This window comes from Typopeltis vanoorti, chromosome 7 (assembly GCF_054136105.1).
Source record: "Typopeltis vanoorti isolate ZY-2024b chromosome 7, IOZ_Tvanoo_1.0, whole genome shotgun sequence".
NCBI classification, from domain to species: domain Eukaryota; kingdom Metazoa; phylum Arthropoda; class Arachnida; order Uropygi; family Thelyphonidae; genus Typopeltis; species Typopeltis vanoorti.
The window spans coordinates 90,843,070-90,871,053 of record NC_143555.1 but is presented as its reverse complement, the minus strand read 5'-3'; the positions used below and the strand labels follow the sequence as shown (position 1 = coordinate 90,871,053).

Sequence of the window (27,984 nt, the reverse complement as noted above, 5' to 3'; positions counted from 1 at the left end):
TGTATATCTATAATAATCTTATTCTGAAATTGCAAGTTTTAACTTTATCAAGTGATAAAGATAAACCTGCAAGTTATTTTATCAACATCTGTGATGCAGATATCCATATCAATAAGGCTAAATTTATCACAAGTGCTTGGACAGCTCAGCTGAAATATTTCCTAACCGATTTTCCAGAAAGATACTGACTAAGATGCACTTTGTTGACATTACCTAAATCATTTTATTTAAGTTATATTATATATTTTATTACTGTTTTCGTTTTACACTCTGAGCAATGCTTACTAGTATAGCTTTAAAGAGTTCATATTCACTTTCCTTGGCTGAGATCTCACAGAATTGCATATTATAGTCAATAGCAAAATCAGCACCGTGTTGGTGATTTATTTTCAAATGATCTTTACAGTCATATTTATTCCCTAGGAGAATCCATCTGGGATAGCTTGGAATATTAAGCAGTCTGTATTCTTTAAGATATTCTGAAAGCATTGACAACGAGGTGGCATTTGTAGCATCATATACCATAATAACAGCAGACGTATTTGCATAAAAATGATACGCCATGTATTGTCGATATTCTTCAACTCCAGCTGTGTCCCATATCTGGAACTGCAAGACATAAAAATCAATAATTAAAATAATTTTATTTTCTGTGTGTGTGTGTGTGTGTGTGTCATTTGTTATTATTATTATTTTTTTTTTTTTTTGCCACATTAGAAAATAGAGCTTAATGGAAACCTGCTCATAAAGAGTTGAACCTTCAAATACAGTATATCGAGAAAAAAGAAGTAATTGATTAGATGAATTCCGCTTTACAGATATAGATAAATTCCTATCTCCTTAAAATTTCCAGATACTATTTTTCCCCTTTAATTTGGGAATAAAAGATAAATATTTTCCTTTGCAAAAATATGACATCGTATTATTTCTGTACACCTCTAATACTGCAGAATTAATGCGGTTAGTGCTGTATCTATTTACTTCTGTCATTTGAGTGTTTCCGAAAGAAAATAATGGTCCTTTCAGATAAAAAGAAATGTATCGAAGAGAGTGGTATAGTCACCGTTTCTACGAATAGATATTAATTCATATGTCCGAGCAGAATGTGAACTACTTTTTATTCCCGTCGAAGGGTATCTGTTAAGCGATGTCTTCTTCCTCTAAAAAATTATAATTCTAATAAACTTAAGAGAAATGGCACAGATAATCAAGTTTACATTGTATATTTTCTTTTCTAAGATGTAATCTATGTTGACATTGAACATTCGTAACTCAGGTTAGAAGTGCCCTTGTTGGAAAAGCCCAAGTTCGAATCCCATCTATGATGTGAAGAAACCTTTATCAGGTTGTTTTCAATCAAATGATCTGCTAACATTAATGATAGTAAACTAGCCGGTTACATACAGAGTTAGAGGGTTCGCCCTCCTGGAAACTCGGGGTTTTTTTTCATCCCTGAATACAGGCAAACCAACCAGAAGAACACATTCAATATACAGACATAGGATATTATTATTATTATTATTATTATTATTATTATTATTATTATTATTATTATTATTATTATTATTATTATTATTATTATTATTATTATTATTATTAATAATAAAATGTCCCTCTGCAAAAAACAGACGGGACTCATAAAACCGGCTAACTTATTATCAGATGAAAATCCTTTAAATATGTTCTTTGTATTCTATACAAAATTCGAACCACCCAGATCTTTCCAACCAATGGATATATACACCGTAAGAAAATTTAATACACTTTTTAAAATAATAAAATATTATGCACTTCCGCATAAGAAATGCAACATATAACTTCATATTTCTTCTTCTTTTTCTTCTTCTCCGGCACTACAGCCCCATGTAGGGCCTTTGCCTCCCATTTTTTTTTTTTGGGGGGGGAGTTTCATAACTCACCACGAGGTGGGGTCGTCACCCCCCCACGCTATAACTTCATATTTAAACAAATAATAATGATGAAACATTTGCAGTGTAAAGTGCCTATAAAAACAAGATCTAAGAACTGCCCACAAGAAGCTGAATCTCAATACAAATAGTCCCCTATCGGCGTGGAAATTTGTCAGAATTGTTGTCATCTCATTAATAGCTGAATTTTCATATCTCCCATTAAAGTGTGTTTTCGATTTTCTGTAAATTTTTCTACTCATAATTTAGATAGTATTGCACTATGTTTTTATCAACGCAAAACATTTGCGTTGATAAAAAAGAAAAACGAATTTCCTTTAATGCATTCAAAACTCTTTAATTCGCACTTTAGTATAAGTAATCATTTTAGTTTAACCACCGAACCGACCTTGACCGTGTTTATACGTCAATGATTACATGGATGAGAAGCGTCCTTTGAAGTTCATATAATATTTGGATACTATTGAAATATGTTGGTTACAAAGTTCATCATTTTGATTTTTGATATATTTTATCCATGTAGATGTTTGGTGGTTAATGACGTCTTGTAATCTGTATTAGGCTTCCCTGCCTAATACATATTAGGTATATAATGAAAACAGTGGTATTTTATCCTTAGGGAAGAATTACTGTTCGGCAGTTGTATACCAAAGAAATTTTGAACAAACCAGCAACAAGGTGGCTGACCAGTTTGCTATTGCAGTAGCTTTGCTACATACACACGTAGTATTTACCATTCTTGACCTTCTCGCGTTTCTTGCTTAGTTTTCTTCTTCTTCTTCTTCTTCTTCTTCTTCTTCTTCTTCTTCTTCTTTGTATTGGTTCAGTGCAACATTATTTACCATTTTTTATATGATCCAAATATTTATGAAATTAAAAATGTATAAAGAAAGTGAAAACACCACTCATTATATTCAGGATATTCTACATTGTTTCACAGTACGAGAAACGTGAGCAAGACAAACATAATTTCTTAAGTATTATAATACTTAATATTATAATAAATAATAATACAATCAATAATTATTGATGCCGCTGTTGAGTTTATTCAACATATATAAAAGCGGGGAAAATGAAAACAATTTTTTTTTATGATTTATAAACGTTTTAATCCATTTAAAAATAAAGTTTTCAGTTTTTCCTGCAGAACAATACATGCCACTTCCTTGCCTTCATATCATCATGTAAATTATTTATTTATTTATTTATTTTAGAGTAACAAAAAGGTTATAATCGGTTGCCTCGAGAAGATGACTGTATGAACGGTGGGAAGGAATTTCAAACAAATTCTTGGTTTCGATATTTGCATTGGCCATATAAGAGACAAACATTACTATGACAATTATGTGTATTAACTGCACATGGTTAAAGATTATCTTTAGAATTTTGCGTCCATTTATACACTTAATGACTATAGAATAAATAAATAAATTAATTAATTAATTAATGGACACAATGAGTTTCGGGAAGACATGTTTTTGCTGGAGTGTTGTGACATCGGTGTTATTCTTACACGCATTTATCTTTTTTTTTTTTTTTTTTTTTTTGTATTCAGAAATATGTATTCATTTTCCAAAAAAAAAAAAAAATAGTTTCAGTGATTTTCAAACAGATATTAGAATGTTTCAACAAACGCATTCTCTTGTATCCTTAATGTATATAAATTACACATACGCACTTTTTGACATAAAAAAAAAAATCCGTTGTTCGATAAGATAATGATGCAATTACTGATCGATTACTTTCAAAAGTTGCTTAGAGACTACTAGAATGGAATATATAACTCTTTCTTTTGGTAATACCTATATATTTATATTAAATAAATGAATAAATAAAAAAGTCCGTAGAATTGAAATCTCTGCCACACCAGAAACATGAACAAAGTAAACTCCCAAATATTCTTATTTTATACACTAGATGGCGCTGTCCAATGTTCCGAATTATTAGTCTGCTATAAAACGACATAATGGATATTATTATTATTATTATTATTATTATTATTATTATTATTATTATTATTATTATTATTATTATTATTATTATTATTATTATTATTATTCCTGACACCTCCAAGGAGTCCGAAGACTCATCGGGGGAGGACACCTACAACTGTCTCAACCACTACATCGAACCTCTACTGCGAATCATCTCCATCAACGCCATCTATCGCCCACCTTCACCACCACCTCTTTTTTTTTTTTTTTGTCTGTAAATTGCGTGTGTTCTGAAGGGCCAGAACACCAGAACATATTATCAAGTTTGAAAAAAAAAAATATATATATATATATATATATATATATTTTTTACTTCAGAGAAAAAAAAATTAAACGACATAGTGGATATTATCAAGTTTGAAAAAAAAATATTTTACTTCAGAGAATTGTAAGATAAAATTCATTAAAGAAATACATCGAGCAGAAGTTACCTTAATTTTGCGATCATCTAGATCTATTGATGTTTCTTTACATTCAAAAGCTATCGTAGTTTTTGTCTCTGTAGGAAACTCCTCTCCACACAAGCGAGCTGTTAAACATGTCTTTCCTGATTCCGTATCACCAACAATAGTTATTTTGTAAAGCTCTTCTTCTATTTCTTCTTTATCTTCCCACCGCATATTAGTATTGTTGAATGCCATGTCTCAGAAATTAGAACTAGGGAAAGACGAAACCTAAAATAGCATAATAGCTTTTGAACTTATTACATATTGAAAGGAAACTATATTAATACAGCTGCGGTTTTCCTACCGGATAATACTGCTGATAACGTTTATCACAATCAGCTGTTATAGCCTATGATCACACTGTGTCAACACATGCAATTCGATAGGAAAGAAATCTCGAAACATTCATTAAAAAAAAAAATAATAAATATTTTATACCCACAGCACGTCAGTATCCTTTAGCGATGACCTGGTTGCTTGATCTAATTCAAGAGTGTATCATTAGCAAGTAACAAGGAAGCAAACATTTTCCCTTTCTTCTTTCCGAGCTTGGTAACAGAATAGCAATTTAAGTTATGAAATAATAATAATAATAATAATATTTTTTATGTCTCAGATAAATTACATATATAGATACAGTAATAATTATATATACATACACGATTAACAATTACATAACAGATACTTGCAAGTTAATAATATTCTTAAATATATATATTTATTTTGTCTCAGATAAATTGCATACATAGATACTGTAATAATTATAATATATATATATATATATATATATATATATATATATATATATATTATAATAAATAATAATAATAATAATAATAATAATAATATTATTATTATTATTATTATTATTATTATTATTATTATTATTATTATTATTATTATTATTATTATTATTATTATTATTATTATTTTGTGTGATATTTTGTGATATTTTGGTGCCTGCTGCCACTGAGAAATGCAGATAAAATTCAATGTAAGATTATTGCAGAGGCTGCCAATGGACCCACAACTCCAGCAGCAGCAGACAAGGTTCTAACTGATCGCAATATCTTAGTAATTCCTGATCTTTATATTAATGCTGGTGGTGTTACAGTTTCATATTTCGAATGGCTAAAGAATTTAAATCATGTTAGTTATGGCCGACTCCTGTTCAAATATGAAAGGGATTCTAATTATTTTATTAGAAAGTGCCCAAAAATCCTTAGAGAGGAGATTTAGGAAGGAAAGTAGACAGGGCCGTCACCAGATTAAATCGCGCTCTGAGGCAAACAATTAAATATCGCCCCTGATGGATTATAAGATAAAAATATAAGAAAATCTCCAATTGCGGTTTTGTTTTGATTACAAGAGAAACATTAAAGCAAAACATTACATAATAATATTAATTAAATGTTTGCTCTATGGGGATATCGCACAATGAAACTGTTTATAAGCTCTTCTAAATATAAAATATAAGCTATGTCCTCCCCTATCGATATAGCTGCTAGACCAACCAATCTTTCTTGGATCATTGCTGTTAGCAAATAATTTTTAATCAAATAATTTAAGCTCAGAAATACTTCTTTCCGCACTTGCTACGCTAACAATTCCTGTTAGCGTAGCGACGGCGCCTACTGCAATATGGCTGGACGAGCGCCTTTACTAAGCTGCGCCGTGAGGCAGGTTGCCTCTATGCTACAGCCTGTCGACAGTACTGCAGGTGGACGCATTCCAGTTGTTCCTAGTAAGGCTTTTTAGAAAAGGATATTGTTCGCTCAGGGCTAGATTACATGATGGAGAGATCTGCACGTGCAATTATGAGAACTACAAAGAAGTATAATTTAGGACTGGATCTCTGTACAGCAGCATATGCAAATACTATTGAGAAAATCTATAGTACATACGGAGAAGCTGGTCTGACATTTACATAGCATACCTAACTTATTTTTGAGTTATATTTCCTTGAACTGTTGTGCATATATCAGAAATCCAAGTATTATATCCCCAGTAGTTTCGTTGAAATCAAGGATTTTTTTTAATTATCACTTGTTTTTGAAAGGAATTTCATTGTTATAATGACAGTAAATTTTTACTATTACTGACATCTTATCTCTTTAATATTTCTGCAAATATCAGCACTGTTGTGTAATTAAGATGTATACAGTTTAGCTAGTTATTTCAAAGCTTGTTTTTCCATTGTAATTACAGTAATAACAGAATTACCTAACTATGCTAAGAAATCAATTTGCTAGTCAGATAATGGAAGACATGATTTATTGAAAGTACATTAACCATGGTGCCACACCAGAAGTCATTTGACATTGTCATTCAAGGTGTGTTAACTGAAGGTTTGGCTATTGAGGGATCGCTGCAGTTATACGTAGTCAAATGTGGATGAATTATGAAATTCATCCATATTTCTATATGCTTTTTATAGATTGTCGTGGACTGAAATGTTTTAAAGTTTAAATATCGACACTTTTGTTTTTAAATACTGAACAGGTGCAATAAATTACTCTGTTTTAAAAAAAAATTATTATTATTATTATTATTACCTCGAGGGAGGCCATATACTATACGCACCAGCTATCATACTTATTCTTGAATTCATTCACACTGCTTGCACACATCACATCCAATGGCAATCCCTTCCAACCATATACCACTCTATGAGAGAAAAATTTAGTCCTCCCCCCCCCCCCCCACTTAGCGGCATTCATTCTCAGATTCTAAGGATGTCCTCTTGTCCTTTTCTCACCCTCCATAAATTGAAAATTTTTATCAATTGAAATCCTGTATGACCCTTTCAGAAGTTTGTAAGTCTCAATCATATCACTCCTCTTTCTCCTGTTTGCTAGTGTCTGCAGCCTACAAATTCTCAATCTGTCTTCATTTTGATATTATTTTGAACACTCTCCTTTGCACTCTCTCCACTATATCAGAATCACAGAAAGAAAGGAAACAAAGAGACTAGACCTGCGCGTAATCGCCAAAGTGAGGTTTAATCAAGTTAACGTCCTTGTAAAGAGGCAAAATGACATCCTTATCTTATCTTTACATATCGAAGTTTGTTTCAACATTCCAATTATCTTTTGTGTTGTATTTGCAATCTTTGCTACATGGTCCATGAACTTCAACATCCCTGGCCTGATCAGTTTCTTCCAGCATAATCCCACCAATATGCGTGGCCAGAATCCAGTAGCATAGAGCAAAAATCTCTCTTTGATTAGTATTTTAAGATCCCTTTAGATACATGATTGGTAAACTGTATTATTTTAGTGTCCTATAACATTTTGTACCAATTTAAAATTGTTATATGATGGTAAAATTTTAATTGTTTATTTTGTTTTTGTTGATGTCCTTTACAGCTAATTTATCTTTGGACAACCTTTGGTTGTGCAAAGGTAAATATATTTAACTTTTACTTTTAAGCACCTTCTCCTCCATAAAATCCCAAAGCTAATTGAAATTATGCTATTTTTCAAAGTGTGCATTATTGTTGGGAGAACTGCTATTTCTTGTGGAAAAGAGATCCTTATTATCTTTGAGATATTTTAGAAATATAGGACAGTAGAGTTAATGTAGAACATCTGTTTGCTGCCAGTCATTTTCAAGATATAGCACAATCCATTGCTATATCCAACATGTCATCCATCTCAGTATCATAGTAGGTATAAATGTTATAATGCCATACGGAATTTAACTTCACTGGTGTCATACCGCTGTCCACATAGCAGTAGGAAAACGACGTTATCCCACAAGAAATTGTTACATGTGATATGTTCTGAGATTTGGACTTTCTGTAACCACTGACAGAATGGGTGGGTGGAGCCTTTGAGGATTCTGGATTAATCCAGCTCTGAGGAAATACGTCAGTTAGGAACTCTTGCAAGATCAAGACATAATGTGCTCAAGCACTGTTTTGCTGCAAGCATACAAGTACAATATCTCGTGCGCAGAGCAGCAAAGTTCAGGAACAAACGAGTTCGATAACATGTCTAAATATGTGTACTACATTCAGTATAATCATATATGATGTATACATGTACAGTATTTCCATTCTCTTCTACATAATGTGGATGTTCTTTAGACCAGAACACAGCGCGTAAACGTCTACTGTGATATATCAAGCATTTATCGTTGAAAAACATTTATCAAGAGATGATAACGTTGTGAACATGTTAATTATTGTTGTTGCCAAAAATATTTATCTTGACAATCCTCCTATTCTGGGATTGACTAATTATAGGCTTACTTGCTTCCATAATATTGAGATAGCAGGTAACAGCTTGTGTGTGCTACGGTCGATTTTCTTGAGTTTACGGGACGAAAAACCCGCTTACCTGTGCCAGAGATAGACTAACTCGGGAACCGGTCGAAGAAAGGTTTAGAAAAAGTTCCTCCAGTCGTCGACTAGACTTGAACTTAAGTCTAACTTCGAGCGACCAAGCGCAAAGGACGCAAGCGACACTTCTACTGAGCTACACAGGCCTTTATAAAAGTTTGATGAGTATATTAATTTTGGGGGACAAATTTTGAGTATAACTGATGGGATACCATATTCATGCTATTCAGGATTCTTCTGATGTATTTCTGATAAAAGATAAAAAAAGGAAAATTATTTCTCTTGGTTGACAATATAAAAGTCGGAAGAGAGACTGATGCTAAGAGCTAGTCTTGTCTTTGTGAAATATCACGATAGCACCATCTAGATATGAGAGATAGATGAAAGAGTTGACGGGCAGAAGTGTCAAAGTTCTTTCTCTAGAGAGGAGACCATCAACAAATCCAAATCTGACTTAATTCTTTCAAATTAGATTTGGACTGTTCATGTTTTTTTTAAAATTATTTTTTACAGATATTGCAGGCTGTAGTGTATGCTAGTGGGAAGCTCAAGTTTTTTACTTCGGACACTTTAGATATGTCGAATTATCATATTGGACTGCTTTAGTGCGCTTGTTGGAGAACAAAGCACGGATGATAGTCAGGGTTTCGGATGAAGTGGAGGATGAAGGTCTTTATTCCAGTAAGTATTATTCCAGTTATTTAATAGTATTCTGAAGAGCAGAAGCAATAATTAGTTCATGGAATGGAAGAGTAAAAATTGCGCAACCAAACTCATCCCATTTGATACCTTGTAGTGCTAAAGGAGACTGAAACTACACGACCAATCTAAACAAGTTCTAGAACTGGCTGCTTAATGACCGATTTTACCATTTTTCTTTTCTTTTCTTGATGCTCCTGCTACGGGGCATTAACACTGAACATCAGCTCTCCTCTCTATAGCCATTAAAATTGCAGTTTGTACACAACTAATTACAGAACTAAAGAATTCTTTCTCTCCTTCATTTAAAAAGTTTTTAAAATGCATGGTCTGTTAGCATTCCTGTAAATCTAATTTTCTCCATCTACCCACTTTTAGTTTAAGCTACAAACTAGGTTTTCACAGAACACAATATTACATATGAATGCTGGTAACAGTGAAGTTTACTTCTTAGAAGATTTTTAAAAATATATATACGATTAAATAGAAGATTGTAAATAATTTCTTTACCAATTCATTTACAATTACTAAATAGTTTCACAAAGAAGATACATTGCCTGCATAGTTGTTTAATAATAATTATTATTATTATTACTTTTATTATTTTATTATTATTACGTGACACCTCCAGGGAGCCCCAGGACTCGTCGCTGGAAGGCATCCTGCTATACTTCGCTAAATACATCTCACCCTCTCTACTACTACTTAATTCTCCTACTACGACACTACTATCATCAACGCCATCTACCACCCATCATCACCAACAACAGTATTTTTTTCTATATATATATATATATATATATATATATATATATATATATATATATATATATATATATATATATATATATATATATATATATATATATCAATGATATTTATAAAGGCGCGAAAAGTATCATATAACGTAATATCATTACATAAACAATTGTAATGACTGAGTGTAAAACAGGCCGTCCCTGACCGTATGGTTAACAAGGCCATTCATTGCAGATGTCGTAATATAGAAGTGTGGTTCGTATTGTTAATGACAGGTACATTAAACGGAAAATTTTGAGTGAAAGATTTGCAGTTTAAGATATGTTAATTTTAATAAGTATCGTTTAAACTTTTTTTTGTTATTATTAAGTATTATTCAATGTTAGCAATTGTGCTTGACTGTCATTAAAAGTAAATGTGAAATCCTCAATAACTCACTGCGCACAGAACGACACTTTTATTGATTAAAAGAATCAGATGAACATGATTTTAACAACTATAAAGCAGTGACTGAGTGGTAACCTTCATAATCCTATGTCGGGAAAAATATGACCACTGTAGGTGAGATTCTAGCTACCGACTAGAACTTTTCCTAGACCTTTTTCTCCAACTGCCCAGTGAGTTGATATTTGCCGAGTAAAAGGAAAAAGCAGAGATCTCTCTTTCTCTTTTTCTTCTTCTTCTTCTCCGACGAGAGAAACTCGGGTTTTTAACACTACAACCAGGGGAAAAAAGCGATGTACGACACACACACACACACACACACACACACACACACACACACACACACACACACACACACACACACACACACACACACACACACACACACACACACACACACACACACACACACACACACACACACAAAGAACATGCAGATCGTACTAGTAAACAAGTTATTTTCACTATTTCCATTGTGAAATAGTGAACTTTATTACTGTATGTAGAAAAGCATGCGCATCATTAAAGAATGCATGCTTACAGTTACTTAAAAACACTAAAACATGTTACAAATAAAAGTGAATCATCATCTATAATTCTGGGTTACAATGGCAAAAAATAACAGTATCAAAAATGGCAACATATAATTTGGAAATTTAAACTTAACGAAAAATATCACCTTTTGACAGTGCTTTTAGTTTCTCGTCAGTTCTAGAATTTCCTTGCATTTGAATACGACACATTCTAATAGTCTTGACCTACGTGATTTAGTATCATTGGTTCTAAAATTTCCTGGCATTTGGTGACATTTTCTAATGGTACTTCAAAAATCGATTGCCTTTTACAATTTCAATTACGAAATTGTACATTACGTTTTGTAGTAGTATGGATAATCCTCTACGTTTGCTTTATCATCTTGATTAGCAATAATTTCATAAATGTTTGGCGAAGTTCTTGAACTGTCACCGTCGTAAACACGAGCAAACGTTGGCTCATGGTTGTAAATACCACCATGAAGAATGAGAAATCTGTTTCTTGGCACTCGTTCTGGATCCAAAGAGTCTCCTTTGGTCAGATCAACAAAGTCCTTGCCGAGTTTCTTTTTCAGGTCGAAATCAGCGATGTTAATTCTGTCGCTGGTAAAACGAAAAATTTTTGGATAGTCGCTTGCTTTTGATGGAATTCCTTCGAGTTTATGTCGGTTAGGTCTCTGTTTAGGGAAAAAAATGTTTTCAATTGCGCCTTTAGAACCCTTTTGTCTTACATCTCCAGATGGTTGTCTATGAGGACCTTCGGATGGATCTGCAGTTGTAGGAGGATTTGGAGGAATGCTGTCTCGATAACGATAAGCTTGAGGTGGCGGCGTTGTCGGATGGAAACGGAAGAGTTCGCTGAAATCCGGAAAGTCTGGAAATGTAGGAAAATTCTCGAAAAGTGAACTGAAGGTAGATTGAGGCCTTCGACCAATCACAGGCTGGAAGTTTCCATAGTATCCTGTTGCTTGAGGAGATGGTGACTCTGATTTCAATGCTGTCGAACCTTCTTGATCTGGTTGAACATTTTCTTGAGGAATTTCAGTTGTGGAAACAGTAACTGCTGAAGGCTCAGATTCGGAATTGGTCTCCACACATTGTCCAAAGATGAGATACACTACCAAGAAAATTAAGCTGCACTTCTGCAAAATGCAACACAAATTATTATTTTTCAATAATATATCATTATATTAAAAGATTCGTATAATAAATTCTAATGTACCTTCAGTTTAATAGTTTCTATATTATTTACAATTTCACAACAGTGTTCTAAAATTATAAAATATATATTTCAATCAATGTTTAATTTTATAATTAAGTTTTAATAACAACCATGTTTTATTACCATTGATATTACATCGAAATATATATGATTGCTACGAAGTGAACGAGGAGCGATATATTTCATTCATATTGATGTTGATGACGTTAATATTAGTAACGATTTTCACGTTAATCGTGATCCACAACTAAAAATCAGTAAGCTGGAATGGATGTCATTACAGGAGAAAATGTGAGAAATAAGTTCGAACCTAACATTGCATGAAGTCATCCGTAGAAAGAATATAAACATACTTGCAATTCCTCCATGAAAACTTCTTTAAATATGTAAAATGAGAAAACTCATTGAATATACTGATGGCAATCCTACGTGTTTTTTTTTCCTTTTTTAGCAAGCAGGAAAACACTATCATGAAAAGCATGAATGCAAAATGTAAAAAAAAAACACTTTCTCACTTGCTACGTACTTTACTTTTCACGTTGTGTTTTATATCAAAAGAATGAAAACATTTGTATTCTCATACTTTTTTTTTTTTTTTTTTGTAAGAGCCTCAATTTTCCCATTTCTCTGATTGCTACTCAGGAGAAAGTTAGGTCCGTACATTATCTGTTTGGTTTGTTAACCCAAATCAAAGCCTCTTTGATTTGATTTATTACGTGCCACATCCAACGACTCCTAACGTTGTCATCCACTCACTTGTACTACACATACATACGGCGCCATCTACCGCCCACTGATAGTATTTTTGTACATTACGTATATAATCTGGCCGGTTTGCCTGTATGCTCGCTGCAACTGACAAACATACCGTTCAATATTCTGCAGGACATTTTTTACAAATCCGCTAAGAATTGAATGACTAGTCACTTCAAATAATACGAATAGGCAGATAAAGTACAGATACCTCAAAATATCATTAGATTTAAGGAGTACGGGAATTCATTGAAAATAATTTAGTTGATTTCTCCAGAAAAAATAAAAAAAATCCAATTCACATGGTCATTCACAGTCCTTACTTTCATGCTGAATATTTAAACTGGAAATTATATTTTATGCTGGAAATGTCGATCATGTATGCCTTAAAAATTATAGCGGTGAAGACGTTGCCAAATGTTGAAATACTTGAAAGGCCATTCTGGTTTTCCTATTATAAGATTAAGAAAATATTGGCATACTAATTCGCCAGCATCCAAGGTGTGTGAACTCCTTTTACCCATGAACGGACGTGTTCCTATTGCGTTAAGGATTGCTTTCCCTTGTATGAATTTCATTACAGAATGATATTCCAATTTAGTGAACAATGTATACATGACCTAGCCCAATTCAGCGCGTGATTACAAAGTGCGCTTAATACTCAGTAACTCTGCAGCTTGGAAAAATATAGTTTGTCTCACTCATTATCATAGACTTTTTTTTTTTTTTTATCCTTGCTGATACCACATTCTGCCTTCGTTTTCTTTTTCTTTAGTTGATTACACAAATTATTATTTTGGTCAATATACACAATTTTATCCAATATTTTTTAACACTGATAAGAAGGGTGGAAAAACTTTTGTAGCACTATTTCAACAGAGCAGAGAAAATTTTAATTAATGAAAGAAACCAAATTAGTTTTCTATTCCTGTATTTAATTATTAAAAGAAAGCCAATTTTTTTATCAGTAGGCTTTTTTCCCCATTGTGCTCAGTTGTTACTCTAACCAGTTGAGCAAATATAAAATATTATTTCTTAAAAAGAAATAATTTTTTGCCTGGCTATAATAATCCGTTATAATTGGATTATTCTCGCTATCGGTGACCGGTGTGATCTACAACTAGGTAGTTCTGTCGTATTTATTTAGCACACTGTGATATGCAACAATAAAAAGTTCTGAACGTAGTAATTGGTAGTTGTTTTGTAGATCGATTTTTTTCAAATAACCGGATCGAAAATAAAGCCCATTTCAATTTTTTATTTATTTATTTATTTTTATTTATTTATTTTGTATTTATTTTTTGCAGAACTTACTCGATATTTGATGATTTATGCAGAAATACAAAACGGACATCCTTAAATATTGTTATTCCCATGACATATTTATAGAAAGCATACCTTAGAAGATTATAGGATTACATCTACCAGATTTCCACTATTACATTTCTAAATATCAGTGGCATTCTGGGTTTGCAATTCGCTACTAACTTGGCGGAAATTTTTGTGACATTAATAGTCGATCTCTGCTTGGAATTGATCGCAAGCAACGATCGTTAAGTTGCTTATCTAAAACTGTTCTTCTCCCCCCCATTCCCGCCCACAATGAATAATAAATCTTCTACGAAACTAATTGCATGCCATTGATTAGATCTGTTTTCTCGGTAGCTGTAATTGTTGAATTTCAACAAATTTTCATCAATAAAATCATAATTCATTATTCCTATTCATATTGATGTGTAATCAGCAAAACGGGGCAGTTATACAATATTATTCTTTACACGGTTAGATGCTACGTCTTGATGCTTCTGTAGTATAGTCGGTAGGACGAGACATGATAGGAAAAACTTTTGTTCGAATCCCCCTAACACAAGAAGAATATTAGTGCTTTTCAGTTAAATGTTAGCTGTCCAATCTCATACGGGAATGAAAGGATTTTATTTTTTTTTTTTTTTACCTAGAAACGTTTTTTCCCCTGCAAAAACAGATAAAAACTGGCATCATCACACGCAATTAGCAAGAATAATATACGCGAGTGCATACTTGCCACATGACCTCAGTTGTCTCGGGTAGATTTTATCACTTCTGATCCAAATTAATTCTTTTGTCATACATTCGATAATCATGAAAGTGACTTGCCAAATAACTAATCTGATAACAGTTACGATAATGATAATTGTAATATAGCTACTAAAAGAGAAATCATGAAATGTGACACAGCATCTGATATTCACCTACGGAATTTCCTTCTCTTCTATTACGTAATTCACTGAAGTTTAAAGTTAGAGGTGAAACATATTTTCCCATAGATTTCAAGTTATCTATGCTTAAAAGTGATCATATCTCATTCTGTTTAACAATATCTAGATTTTAAAAACAAGGCTCTCACGAAAGAACTTAGTTCTTATTTGTCCATACATAGCGCAGCAGAAGACCAAAGAGATTGCATCCTTCTACTGGAAAGGACTGGAGTTCGATTCTCATCATGACGGGAGGAATTTATATGGATTTTTTCAATTGAAGATGAGTTAGCCGATCTCATGTGGAAGTGGCAGGGGTCCCTAAATAAGAAAGACAGGTTTTCCTGCTTTCGGGACCTGATTGGATCCAGAAAGAGGGGGAAACCCATACTTCAACATATTATTATTATTATTATTATTATTATTATTATTATTATTATTATTATTATTATGTGACACCTCCAAGGTGCCTAATGACTCATCGTGTGGACACTCTACGCCATTATACACAACTCTCCCTTTAACTTCCAACTACTACTACTACCATCACAGTACACAACGCCATCTAACACCTACCGCAACCAGCAACAGTATTTTTGGGATGTAAATTATGTGTTCTCATGCCAATTCTGTACAGGAATGAAAAATCCGAGTTTCCAGGAGAGAAATCCCTGCTACCTCCGTATGAGATCAGCTAACTCACGTCAGTTGGAAAAGCCCATATAATTGGAAGAATATGATGCTGTCACATAGTTCACTAAGTCAGTGCAATATGTCGGGTGAAATGGCTGCGAGAAGGGAACTGACAGAGTTTCAAGGAGGCGTTATGAAAGATGCCATGTTGTGGGCCTATCTGTTCGGTAAACCGTTGACAAACTGAGCCATCCCAGGTCAAAAACCAGTGATACCATACTAAGATGAAGTGTTATTTGCAGCGGAAAAACCCACCACACTCACCGAACGTGACCATAGGGTGAACGAGGAATAATATGTAAAAACCAGTATTTTTACACGTTCGTTGGCCAAAACGTTGAGTGAGGAACATGAATCTGCACAAAAACATTCAAAACCGAGGCTTACAACATGGTTTTCCATAGTAGGACCGTAATATGCAAATCTTACATTACCCAACCAACATTTAGCGTAGTCGTTAGTGGTGCAAAGTGGGACCTGGAAGCTTGGAAAGCTGTGGTTTGGAGCGACGAATCACGCTATACCCTCTACCGAGCAGATGGCCTGGTGTGAGTGACCGATGCCTGGTTAAGTCTTTGAACAGAGTACGTAACCCCAAATATGAAATTCAGATATATATATATATATATATATATATATATATATATATATATATATATATATATATATATATATATCCACTTTAATGCGGAAGGACAGTGACAATCACGCAGACTGAGGAAGGATGACGTAAGGACACAATGTCTATGTGAAATGGAAGGTGTAATGTTTGCAATAAATCATTTTTTAAATTAATTTTTAGCTTTGCAAATGGAAAAATTTTTATTATAACTAACTGAGGTAAAATTTTATTAAATTGTCATTTACCAATCTATAAAATTATGTATTAGATTTAATGTGAACAGTGTAACTGTTTTTATCAGAAAAAAACGATTCTTCTTTGAAGAAATGAATAATATAACATGGGCAATTTTGGAAGCTTATTTTTGATGTGTGGCGCTAGAGTCATTGTTATTGTTCTGTAGCTGAAGTAAAAGCAGTTAAAGAAAACAAAACGAGGGAGATTTTGTAAACTCTGTGACTGTATATGTTGGTTTAATGTGTTATTCCTACTGTTTTGTGTGTATAGAATAATTAAAAAGTATCTGAATGAATTCTTTAGATATCATGCATTCATAGGAAACTGGTAAGTCGTGATTTTAGCTACTGTTTGTGAAATTAATGATATAATATAGCGCGTTAACAAGTGAAGTAGCGATATACGGTATTTTGTGCCATCTTTAGCATTCTGATTGCGCCCAAGTCGTATTTTTTATAATATGCATTTTCATGTTGCTTATGGTGCCAAAGAATGAGCTTTCAACTGTTATGCTGTTAACCTTATGCTAAATATTTTTATCTTGAATGTCTTATTTTTATTAATTTATTTTTTTAAATAACTGATTCAGTACTTTCGTCTTACGATAAAGATTAACTGTTATATACCGATGCAGACAACATAAATTGCTATTGACTGGTTCAGTCTGCTGCTATAAAAGTCGTCTTACTATGGAAATATGCGTAGTGTATGTGCATACTGTAGTAGTTTACTTGCTTCAAGTTGTGTTGCGTCCTACCTGCTATTATCAAATTGGAGAATAATGTGGAAGAATTATTATATGCTGAAGAATTAACTATAAGATCACATTTTTACTGTAGACATACTTGTGTTATATGGTTTCTTCATTTCACACAAAAATATTATATTATATGAAATATAATATTACATTATATTAAACATTGCATATATTTAATATACAAATATTACATTATATGAACTATTATTCACTTATTTTCTTGTGTTTTCCTGTGAAATGAAGATACCTTTTTACTGATATGCGAGAATTTGGCATATTGAAAATTATTCCTATTTACCTCGTATAGTACTGTGTTATGCCCATGCAAATATAAAAAACGCCATGATAATTTTAAATGGCTATCGGTCTCATATATGGAAATAACAGTAAGGTGTCTTCTGGGGAACTTGATTTCCATATTGCATTATTGTTGTGAGTAGATTCGTATCAACTAAAATTGATTTAGAACTTATGTGGTAGGCTTGACCAGTGAAAGTTTTAGTACTGTACTGATCATGAGAATAAATGAATTTTGATACTTTTTTTTTTTGTGTGTGTGAATATGTTGTTCTGATAGAAAGTGATTATCATGAGTAATGTGTCATTATTATAATACTAGTAGCAGATCGATTTTTTATGACCCCCCCCCCCCAAATAAAGTTGTAAAGCTTGCAATACGTTAGTATCACGAGCGACTATTTCTTATTATTTTTACCTAGTCTGGAAACACTGGCCTAGAGACCAAACGTGGATATTTTCATGCATCTTCGGGTCTTCGTTAACAGTGGGCAGTAGTCTCACACCTCTATGCCTATGGTGGGACTCGAATCCTGAGCTTGTTGGTTTAAGAACGGCTACGTTAACTACTTGGCGGGCTAACCAACGAGGTTAGTATTTACAACATACAGTACAAGTAAAGATTAAGTGCTTGTGCCCAAGTTATCATTACCAGTTTTTGTATCTAGTTATTATTATTATTATTATTATTATTATTATTAGACACCTCCAGGGAGTCCAAAGACTCATCGAGGGAGAGTGTGCCAACTGCATCGAACGATTGGTCCCCTTCCAACTACTAACCACGCTCAATATAAAATCATTTTTTTTTAATTTTGTTTATTTGTGTTTTAATGTTCTTTTGACATGTGACACTGCGCATATGTACATTATTTCTTCAACACCGTCTGTTATTGAATAAATTGTCTCCAAACAAAACAGTTTAACTATTAGTTTGGTATAGTCTTTAGTTGGAAATAGCATTAACAAGAAAAAGATGACACAGACTTCATCACTCCATATAAATAAATATTTTTTAATTAGCTATATTTCTTAGTTCTGCATTTCTGATGGAAATGGAACACATGCAGTCTTGTTTTTCTCATGTAGGGTCACTCTAGTTCACAGCGAAAAATTAAAAAGTAGACATACACCACTAAGAGGGTATGAGGTGCACCAAGGTAAATTAACCTTCCTCCCCCACTCGAGTATTGTATTCAATGTGTAAATCTATAAATTTTATTTTATTTACTGCTTTTTTTAATTATTCGCATACCATGGGTATCCCTAGAGCTGATACAAACGGTTATCTCTTTTTGTGTTACATTAACAAAATGTCCTCCATGAAAAGCTTAACTTCAGAACCTAATGAGTGACCAAAAAAATAAAAAATAAAGAAAGAAATGATTGAATGCACTGAGCAAACGTTTAAGTATGTGATGTATAGAATTGCTCGCTTTTTTTTTTTTATTATTATTTTTTTTTAAATTATGGCATCATGAACTTTGTTATATTTTGTCGTATTCAGTAATATTGCATTCCCAATCTGCTTTTCCCCCTCACTCTGAGAATAAACCCAGATTCTTATGAATAATGTATGGTAATATTTGTAGTGATACTACAGTTTTAGGTAGCGGTGTTTTCTTCTCGATTTTTTTTTTAATACCACGTGCTCAACCATAAAAATAAGTGCATTCAGGACGTAAATATTCAGATCGCACCAAGAATTATTTGCACATTTTACATTTTAGAAATGGTTACATATTAAACTTGCAGATAATAACGAAAGGAGTCATTGGTATCCTGTCAAGATGCATCACCGAATATAGGCTAATATCCTATGGCAGAACACGACTTCACGATTACTAGAGAAAAATAACCAAAGGGCAACCTAGATTTCAAACGACGAAAGCGAAGTGACCAAGATGTGGTGCTTTAATCTTAATGATAAATGCAGATAGTTTAGTTTAGCTCTCATAGGATTTCATTAAGTGAATAGCAAGTAGACACACTGTATCATAAAAAAAAAAAAGACACTAAATTTTATATCACCAGTAGAGATACTTCATTATTTTGAACAGGCCGTTTGTGATGCGCTATTTATTCAAACAAATCAGAGGTTATAAAATCTAATTTACTGTATACCCTATGTTTTTTTTTTTTTTTTTTTTTCCCGCAACTACAGCCGTGGTTAAAGGTTATCACGAAATCCTGTACTTTGTCTGCCAGATGTCAGACCTAGGTTATATTGAGAATATATTGCTACGTAGTCCATTTTTTAAAAAAAATGGAATTAGGAAAATAGAAAGCATATGCTGTTTAAAGACTCTTTTTTATGTTTTCGCCGCATTGAAGTGTTGTATTGGAAAATGAGGTTGAAATATTTTCAAAAAACGTCAGTCTTGTAATTCAGAAAGGCAAATTAGCTTGCTTTGCATCCGATGTATGAAGCATTTCGGAAATTAAATTATGAAATGATATCAACGAAAATAACTTTCTGATGTTACAATATTCCCAAGTATTACAAACAATAAATACATGTTACGTTAGTGAATAAACAGGTACGAACTTTGTTTTCTTAGCTACACACATAAGAGAATTGCCGTTACCTATTTTCAGTTTTAATTGTCTTTAATCTGGTATTCGGAAGCATCTGTTAATAGTAAAAATCAAAATATTTCCAATAAACAGATTAATGAAAAGCTCCTATTAACAAGTATCAGGACCACTACATATCATGTTGACCTGGGTGTGTAAAAACATTTTGATGCTGAAGTTTCAGATTCTCTTTTTTGACTCTTGCCAGATTTATAGTTACGGTAATTTATCTAAGGCGAGTGTGTTTGTTTGTTTGTGTGTTCACCGGTCAGCACTTGTCTGTCCTATGCTTGGTGTGGAGATGGCGAGACCTGAGTTTCCGGTCGGGGGGGAAAACCCTCTTTCAGTTCCTTCCGAACCAGTTAACTCAACTTCTTCCGTTCAAGCATATCGAGGAAATGACTGGTTAATAGAAAAACCAAGGAAATGCTTGGTTAATTGTAGACCGTATTCATGATACAAACCATTATAATCCAAGAAAGTAATCGGTCACTTTGGTTTTTCGTTGATATTCCTCCATCTTTAGAACATACACAGTGCTTCATCATTACTGATGACGCAGTATGTCGAATCTCGTCTAGAGCATAAAAAATCATAAGGGCATTCTGACTGAGTTAGCCGGTTTGAAACGGTGGTGGAGGGAGTTTTCATCTGGAAACTGTTGCGTTTCATCCCACAAATGAAGTATACAGGGAAACACGTGCAACTAACAGACCAGCCATAATGCATTGTCCTCAGCGCCTTCGCTGCTTCTTCCGTAATTCTAACCAAAACAAAATAAAATCTGAATTCACGCATCGCAAAACGTGATACACTATAACATGTTTATGTATAATGCTTACACCAGGTGACTTAAACAATAGAGCAAGATGTGACCCGGACAACAGAAGCAATAATTCGTCAGATAAGGTGTAATAATGTGTCAAAAGAAACATGTCCTTCGCTGGACACAAATATTTGTAATATTTATAATACAAAAAAAAAAAAAAAAAACTTTAGTAAAAGCTCTAGCGAAACATTGATGCATGTGACAAGCGGAAAGGAGAAATAATGAATCTATTAATGTGTTAATTGAACATCTGGAGAATGTCTGTGACCCTTGGGGAAAATAGCGGGAGGGTAGCCTTTCCAAAGAATAGAAGCAGATACAAGAACTTGTATCCCAAGAACTTGGACAATATCAAAGCATCCTATTTATCAAGAGCATGTGCAAAAAAAAAAGCTCTTGCAGTAGTGAGGAAACTATCTTTTGTGACGACCAAAGAAAACTTTCCTCCTAATTATAAAAGATGGAAGACCATCTTAAAGATGGTAACCTGCTAAGTAGAACTTTGTCCCAGGCCTGATCAGATACCCTGGACATGAAGTGACCACACGAGTTCGGTTACTGTAAAATGAAAAATGAACCATATTATGTAGTGTATCACTAAATAATACTGTAGTATAATCTAGTGCTACACTAGATATAATACTGCATTTATCCGTAAACGTGACAAATCGTATTGCCGAAATGGGAAAAACTTTTAACGACGTGGATTGAAGACTAAACTGGTTGGCACGTTCCCTTAAGACAAGCTATTCAGAATAACTTTTTCGCTTAGAATTATTCTAAATTTTTCGTTTGCGTATCTGTCATAAATAAATGTTTATTTACGCCATTTACGCATATTTAAAATGCTATTAAACCATTACATGCATCTACAAGTTAAAAAAAAAAAAAAAAAAATGCAGTGATTCGGAATACGACAATGGTCTGGAACCTAACGTGTCGCACGACCAGGGTACTTTCAAGTATGTGAAATCTCCGCTTAACGTGGACGGGATACCACATAAATAAAAATGTCACTTTATTAAGGCTAACAAACTTTTGAACTAACTATTGTTATTATATGTAATAATATAAATGAAATATTTCAAAGTGCTCCAGACCTCTGATAAGTAAAGTGTGGTTTTATAGACTAAAGACCTTTACAGACATCTGTGCAACAGAGGGATTCGAATTACAGTGTGTTGGTTGAAGAGCGGATGCATCAGTTCCTCGACCAACCAGCCTTAAACCTGTCTTAATAAAAATCGGCTAAATTGCAAGCAATAGGACTTTTGATTTTGATTTCAAATTAGAAAAAAAAACTGGAATATAACAATTTAAATATGAATAACTCTCAGTCTCAATTTAAATATGAATAACTCTCAGTCATTCAAAGATTGACAACAAAGATAAAAATCGGCTTTGCAAAAAAAAAAAAAAAGAAAAAATATTGTCCAAATGAACAGGGCGTACGTTAAACGGCCGACAACCGTTTTGTTTCTAACTGAATTAATGAATTAAGTCGCGGTACACTTGACAGCTTTTCTCGTTTGCCACAGACGATTAAGTTTCAAATAAATTGGGCAGACGAAAGAGGAAAGCTTAATTAGATATCAACACCCAGTGCCACACACCGCTGGACGCTTCGATGCGTTGAACTGCAATAAGGAAAACTCACAAGAACTCGCTCATCAATTTTTAAACACTAATTTCAAATTTGATTTTGAATATAAAGTTTTACAACGTTAAATAATTCTTCAGTAATGATCTTACTGTACAGCGCAGTCATATAATCAGCGGTGCATATTATTATGCATATACGCATTCTGTTAGATAATTTAGAAGGGGGTGTAGCTCAGTGGTAGAGCGTTCGCTTTGCATGTGAAAGGCCCCGGGTTCGATCCCCGGCACCTCCAGTACTTTAAAATTCATATTTTTTGCAGGTTATTGTTCCTCTGTATCGAGCCTTGATAAGACCCCATCTAGACTACTGTGCTCAGATTTGGTCACCTAGGTTTCTTCTTGATGGGGAGGAGGTGGAGAGGATCCAGAGGCGAGTGACCAAGATGATAGCAGGTCTGTGGAATGAACCGTATGAGAACAGGTTGAGGATTTGTGGGTTGCAAAAATTGGTTGATAGGCGGAGGAGGGGAGATATGATTGAGACATTCAAATTACTGAAGGGTTTCTATAAAATTAATTCAGAAGATATTTTTGAGAACAGGGCTGGCTGTGGGAGGACTAGGGGACATCCATGGAAACTGGGCAAAAGTGTGGTTAGTAAAGGTGTTAGAGTTGGGTTCTTTACTTTTAGAGTAGTGAATGAGTGGAATGCGCTCCCTGAGTCTGTGGTGGATGCTGTGACAGTGAATGAGTTTAAGGCGAGGTATGATAGATACTGTATGAATGTCAAATAGTTGTGATGAATATGATTTGGGGCCTCCCTCGATGAGTCCAATGACTCCCTGGAGTTGCCCGTAATAATAGTAATAGTAATAATAATAATAAGTGTCACGTTTTTATTGAAAACAGAGATCATTTAAAAAGGCAGTGTGAAAGAGCCGATTGTTATACATTTATTACTGATATTTCGGAACTGTCTGTGTTTTCTACATAATAGCACTTCCTGTACACATTTTGGTTACTTACGTTATTCATTACTTAATTTTTATATTTAAAAATTAAGTAATGATAAATCAGAGCGAGTCTGTACTAAGGCGAAGCAGCCGCGTGCCTAGATTGACAACAGATCAAAAGGAATAATTAAAACTTCACTGACGTGAATTTCAGCCACAAGCATAAAAGCAGTTCAATAGAAATGAAAAACTCGTGTATACCATAAAAAAAAAACTCGAAAACTAAATATGTACCTGTTAGTGAATGAAAAAAAAAAAGAATTAAAGATAAAAAGTTAACTTTTTATCTTTAATTCTTTTTTTTTTTGTTTTAGTTGTTGTAATCTAATGAAAATGTATTGACATAATAACCCATTTTTCTAGAGAACTCGTTCCATGGCACATGCGAATAACTTTCCCTTTTGTTGTTGTTGTGTGTGTTCGCTTAGTGAATGAAAAATATGGTCCCCCTACTGTGTTTCATTACAATAATAGCACTTCAAATCCAAATGAGCTTACTGTTTAACTTCTAAATTACACGAGGAAAATATAAATTATATATAAACTATCTAAATTATACTGATATAACTACAAGAAAGTTATATCAGTTGCTTTAATATAATTTTTGTTCTAGGTGTTTATCAGAACTTCTCAACCCCCTCCCCCATCGTAAGAGCAAAATGTTATACATTTATTAGGAGATTCGGATTCGTTTTATAGTTCCCTACTAACACTGTTCGGTGTCACTAGAAATCTGTTCCTTCAATATCATGATTTATGAAGTACGTTTCCTTCGATATTTGATAAGTACAGTAACTATAGTTGACTTATTTAGATTAACAAAAAAATAGCATTTTCTCACAACGGTGAGTGTAAAATTGTAAATAAACAATTATATCTTGCATGTCTGAGCCATGATGAAATTATGATTAACAGGCTCTATTATAATATTTAGTGTAGTGTAGAGTATAGGGATTGTATACTCTGTATATGTATATGTGATTTATTCACATAGCATTGTTACTATAGAATACAATTTTTTACAACATTTCATTAATAATGAAAATATGTATTTGAAAATCTCTTTTTACTACTTGATTACCTCCGTAGCGCAATTGGAAGAACAGCGGAACATTGCGCCCTTCGATTGGAAAAGACCTAGTTCGATTCTCGTCGTGATGACGAGGGGAATCCTTATATGGGCGTTTTCAATTGAAGGTGAGTTAGCCGATCTTTTACGGAGATAACAGGGTTTTTTCTCCAGGAAACTCGAGTTTATCATCTCGCGCACAGATAAACCAGCCTTCAGAACACGCAATTTACAGACAAAAAATATTGTTCTTGGTGATGATGGGCAGTAGATGGCGTTGATGATAGTAGCGTTGTAGTAGTGGAGAGGGTATTTGACGAGGTAGAGTATCCTCCCTTGATGAGTCTTTGGACTCCATGGAGGTGTCACGTAATAATAGTAATGATAGTTACCATTTTTAATTCTTTTAAAATTTTAAACCAAATACATTAAAATAACTGACTATTAGGCTTTATATTCACAGATGTGAATATAAAGATATTCATACTGAGGCAATAAAAGTGGCTCAAGTTTTTTGTCCTGAAGTGATGGTACACCGAACTCGTTGCACACACATTTGGCCCCAGTTTGTTGTTTTTGGAAGTACGGCCGAAGCAACCAAGATTGAGGCCGGTATGTCATGTCTTTTTACGGGATTAAGAACTCCAATTGGTGTATTGTACTACTTAAAAAACAAGAATTATGGTTGAATTTCCATATTTTATTGGTGTTTTCTAAGGTTTCAGCCATTTTTTTACAATTTCGACTTGGCTTAATTGTCTTTTATTATGCTTATTATTAAACATGCAATGTACATTTCTTTACAAAGCAGTGGAGGTCAAGAATTATTATTATATTGTATGCGCACCTCAATGAAGTCGGAAGACTCATCGCGGGCGATCCAATTAACCACACAATCTATCATATCCCTCCTTGAACCCCATCAACAAACAAAGCGATAACAACTGACTCTGACAACCCATTCCATTCATTCACAAATCTATCCTCATATGGAACGTTCCACAGACCGCTCACCATCTTGATTGCTCACCTATGAATGCTCTCCACCACTTCTTCATCCTCAAGAAACTAAGACCAGACCTGAGCACAGTGATCCAGATGTGGACGTATCAAGGCCTTATAAAGAGGAATAACAACTTCTTTACCCCTACTTATTAGTGTTCTTTAATCTTACGAGCTACCCTAGAAATATGTCCTCTAAACTTCAACTCTTTGTATACCGCCACCCCTAAATCCCTACCTTCATCTATTTATAAGTGTGGTACAGAGCTTTTAATCTGTTTATCCCAAAATGCATAAATTTACATTCCTCCACATTAAAGTGATACTATTATCTTTGGTCCATACTGAAAGCCTATTTAAATCATCTTGCATGCTCTCCACGTCACCTTAATTAACGATTCCTTTACCCAATTGTGCATCATCAGTAAACAACTGAATATTTCCTTTCAAGTTATTTCCTATATCATTTATGTACAAAATAAACAGTAGTGGTTCTAGCACCGAACCTTATGGCACACTAGTAGTCACCGGCTTACGCGTGGATTCTGCTCGTCCGTATACCATTTTTTTGATATCTGTCTAGCAGTCATATCCATCCACATTTGTTCTGATTTGCGTATCAGCGTTTTACATGTGATATGCGGTCAAATGCCTTTGCAAAATCCAGACGAATCATCGTGTGGCCCTTTCCCTTATCCAACTCAGCTATCACTCCATTATAAAAAGTTAGTAAATTACTAAAGCATGACCGACCCTTCACAAAGCCATGTGCCTCTCATAGAGTATCAAATTCTTATCCACCCATTCCTGAATTATCTTTTTTGACCAATTTTTCCAGTACTTTTACCACCACACTTGAGATAATGTGTGGTCTATAATTTGCCACTGCGATCTCAGAAAAACCTATCATATGTAAGGGAATTACTTTCCCCTCTTTCTGCACCCTTGGACCTCTACCAGAGCTGAGACTTAAAGAGCCTAGTCAAAGACATTGCCTCTGAATAGGCTCTGACATTCCCTTGCACATTCCCTCAAAACGTGAGCTGATATCCCATCTAATCCAACAGCTGTATTCACACTGAGATTCTGTAATATTCCAAGAACCTCCAATTCATCCATATAATTCTATCACATATGTCAAAGCATTAACCTCACGTATGATATGCCCTTGCAAAGTGATTATTCAGTAACCCAACTATTTTTATCAAGGTTACTGATAAAATTCTTGGGTCACCTCGCCAGTGGCGAGTCGCCACTATCAGCGCTCATTATGGTTATTCTTCCATAGTCATTTTTCATCTTACTTGCCATGTAATGAAAGAACTCTTTGGGATTTCCGTTGGCCTGCTCGGCTAGTTTTTCTTCACGTAATCTGATTTTACCTTCCTTACCACACTGGTCAACTTTCTTGCCTGACCCTTTCATTGTTCATGCATTTGTTGGTTACGTTTCTCATAAACCCTTCAGAGCATTTTCGTTTTCTGAAGCTCATGCTTAATGATATTACTCATCCATCTATCTCCTACCTGATTAACCCTCCTTAACTTAGGTATGCAATTTAATATAGCTTCCTCTGCACTCCCCTTAACTCTTTCCCATGCACTACTAATATCCTTCCCTTGCAGGGTTGTATGGCATAGCTTCGAGCTTCTTCCTAAGCTTGTTATAATCACCTGCCTTGCAATTCTACATATTTTCCTTCTTGACAGAATATTCTTCATATTTTGCAATCGTCCAAGTGAAGACGGCGTGGTCATTTTCCCCGCTCGGAGGCAATGTGGCCATCTTGGTTATGGATAGCGATTCTGATCCTACGACAAGGTCCAGTACTCTCGCATTCCGATTCCCCTTCATCACATGTTGCCTCAAGTAATTATCTCTCTGTAAATAGATAAATTCCATTCCTTCGTGCCATGTAATCTTTTT

The 27,984-nt window shown here is 33.9% G+C and overlaps 3 protein-coding genes and 1 non-coding gene across 4 annotated transcripts in view; 2 read left to right on the top strand and 2 right to left on the bottom strand.

Annotated features, from left to right (window-relative positions):
- Positions 1-247: 247 nt before the first annotated feature.
- On the bottom strand, positions 248-4,608 carry LOC150104855 (putative Ras-related protein Rab-33). Its single transcript, XM_090396012.1, has 2 exons — positions 4,354-4,608; positions 248-609 (listed from the first exon to the last, which is right to left on the bottom strand). Exons 1-2 carry the CDS (start codon positions 4,561-4,563, stop codon positions 250-252), a joined length of 570 nt encoding a protein of 189 aa, XP_090252138.1. The 5' UTR covers positions 4,564-4,608; the 3' UTR covers positions 248-249.
- A 6,593-nt stretch (positions 4,609-11,201) lies between these two features.
- LOC150104853 (uncharacterized) overlaps positions 11,202-27,984 on the bottom strand; it is a 92,597-nt gene continuing 75,814 nt past the window's right edge. The window contains exon 2 of the mRNA XM_090395374.1: positions 11,202-12,290. Within this exon, the coding sequence (XP_090251500.1) occupies positions 11,484-12,290 (807 nt within the window). The 3' untranslated portion in view covers positions 11,202-11,483. The remainder of the gene's footprint in view (positions 12,291-27,984) is intronic.
- The window catches only part of LOC150104851 (uncharacterized), an 867,921-nt gene continuing 857,055 nt past the window's right edge, over positions 17,119-27,984 (top strand). Inside the window, exon 1 of the mRNA XM_090395079.1 lies at positions 17,119-17,239. The gene's annotated coding sequence lies outside the window, so the exon portion shown is untranslated. The remainder of the gene's footprint in view (positions 17,240-27,984) is intronic.
- TRNAA-UGC (transfer RNA alanine (anticodon UGC)) lies at positions 23,196-23,267 on the top strand. Its single transcript has one exon. It is a non-coding gene; the product is annotated as a tRNA-Ala (tRNA).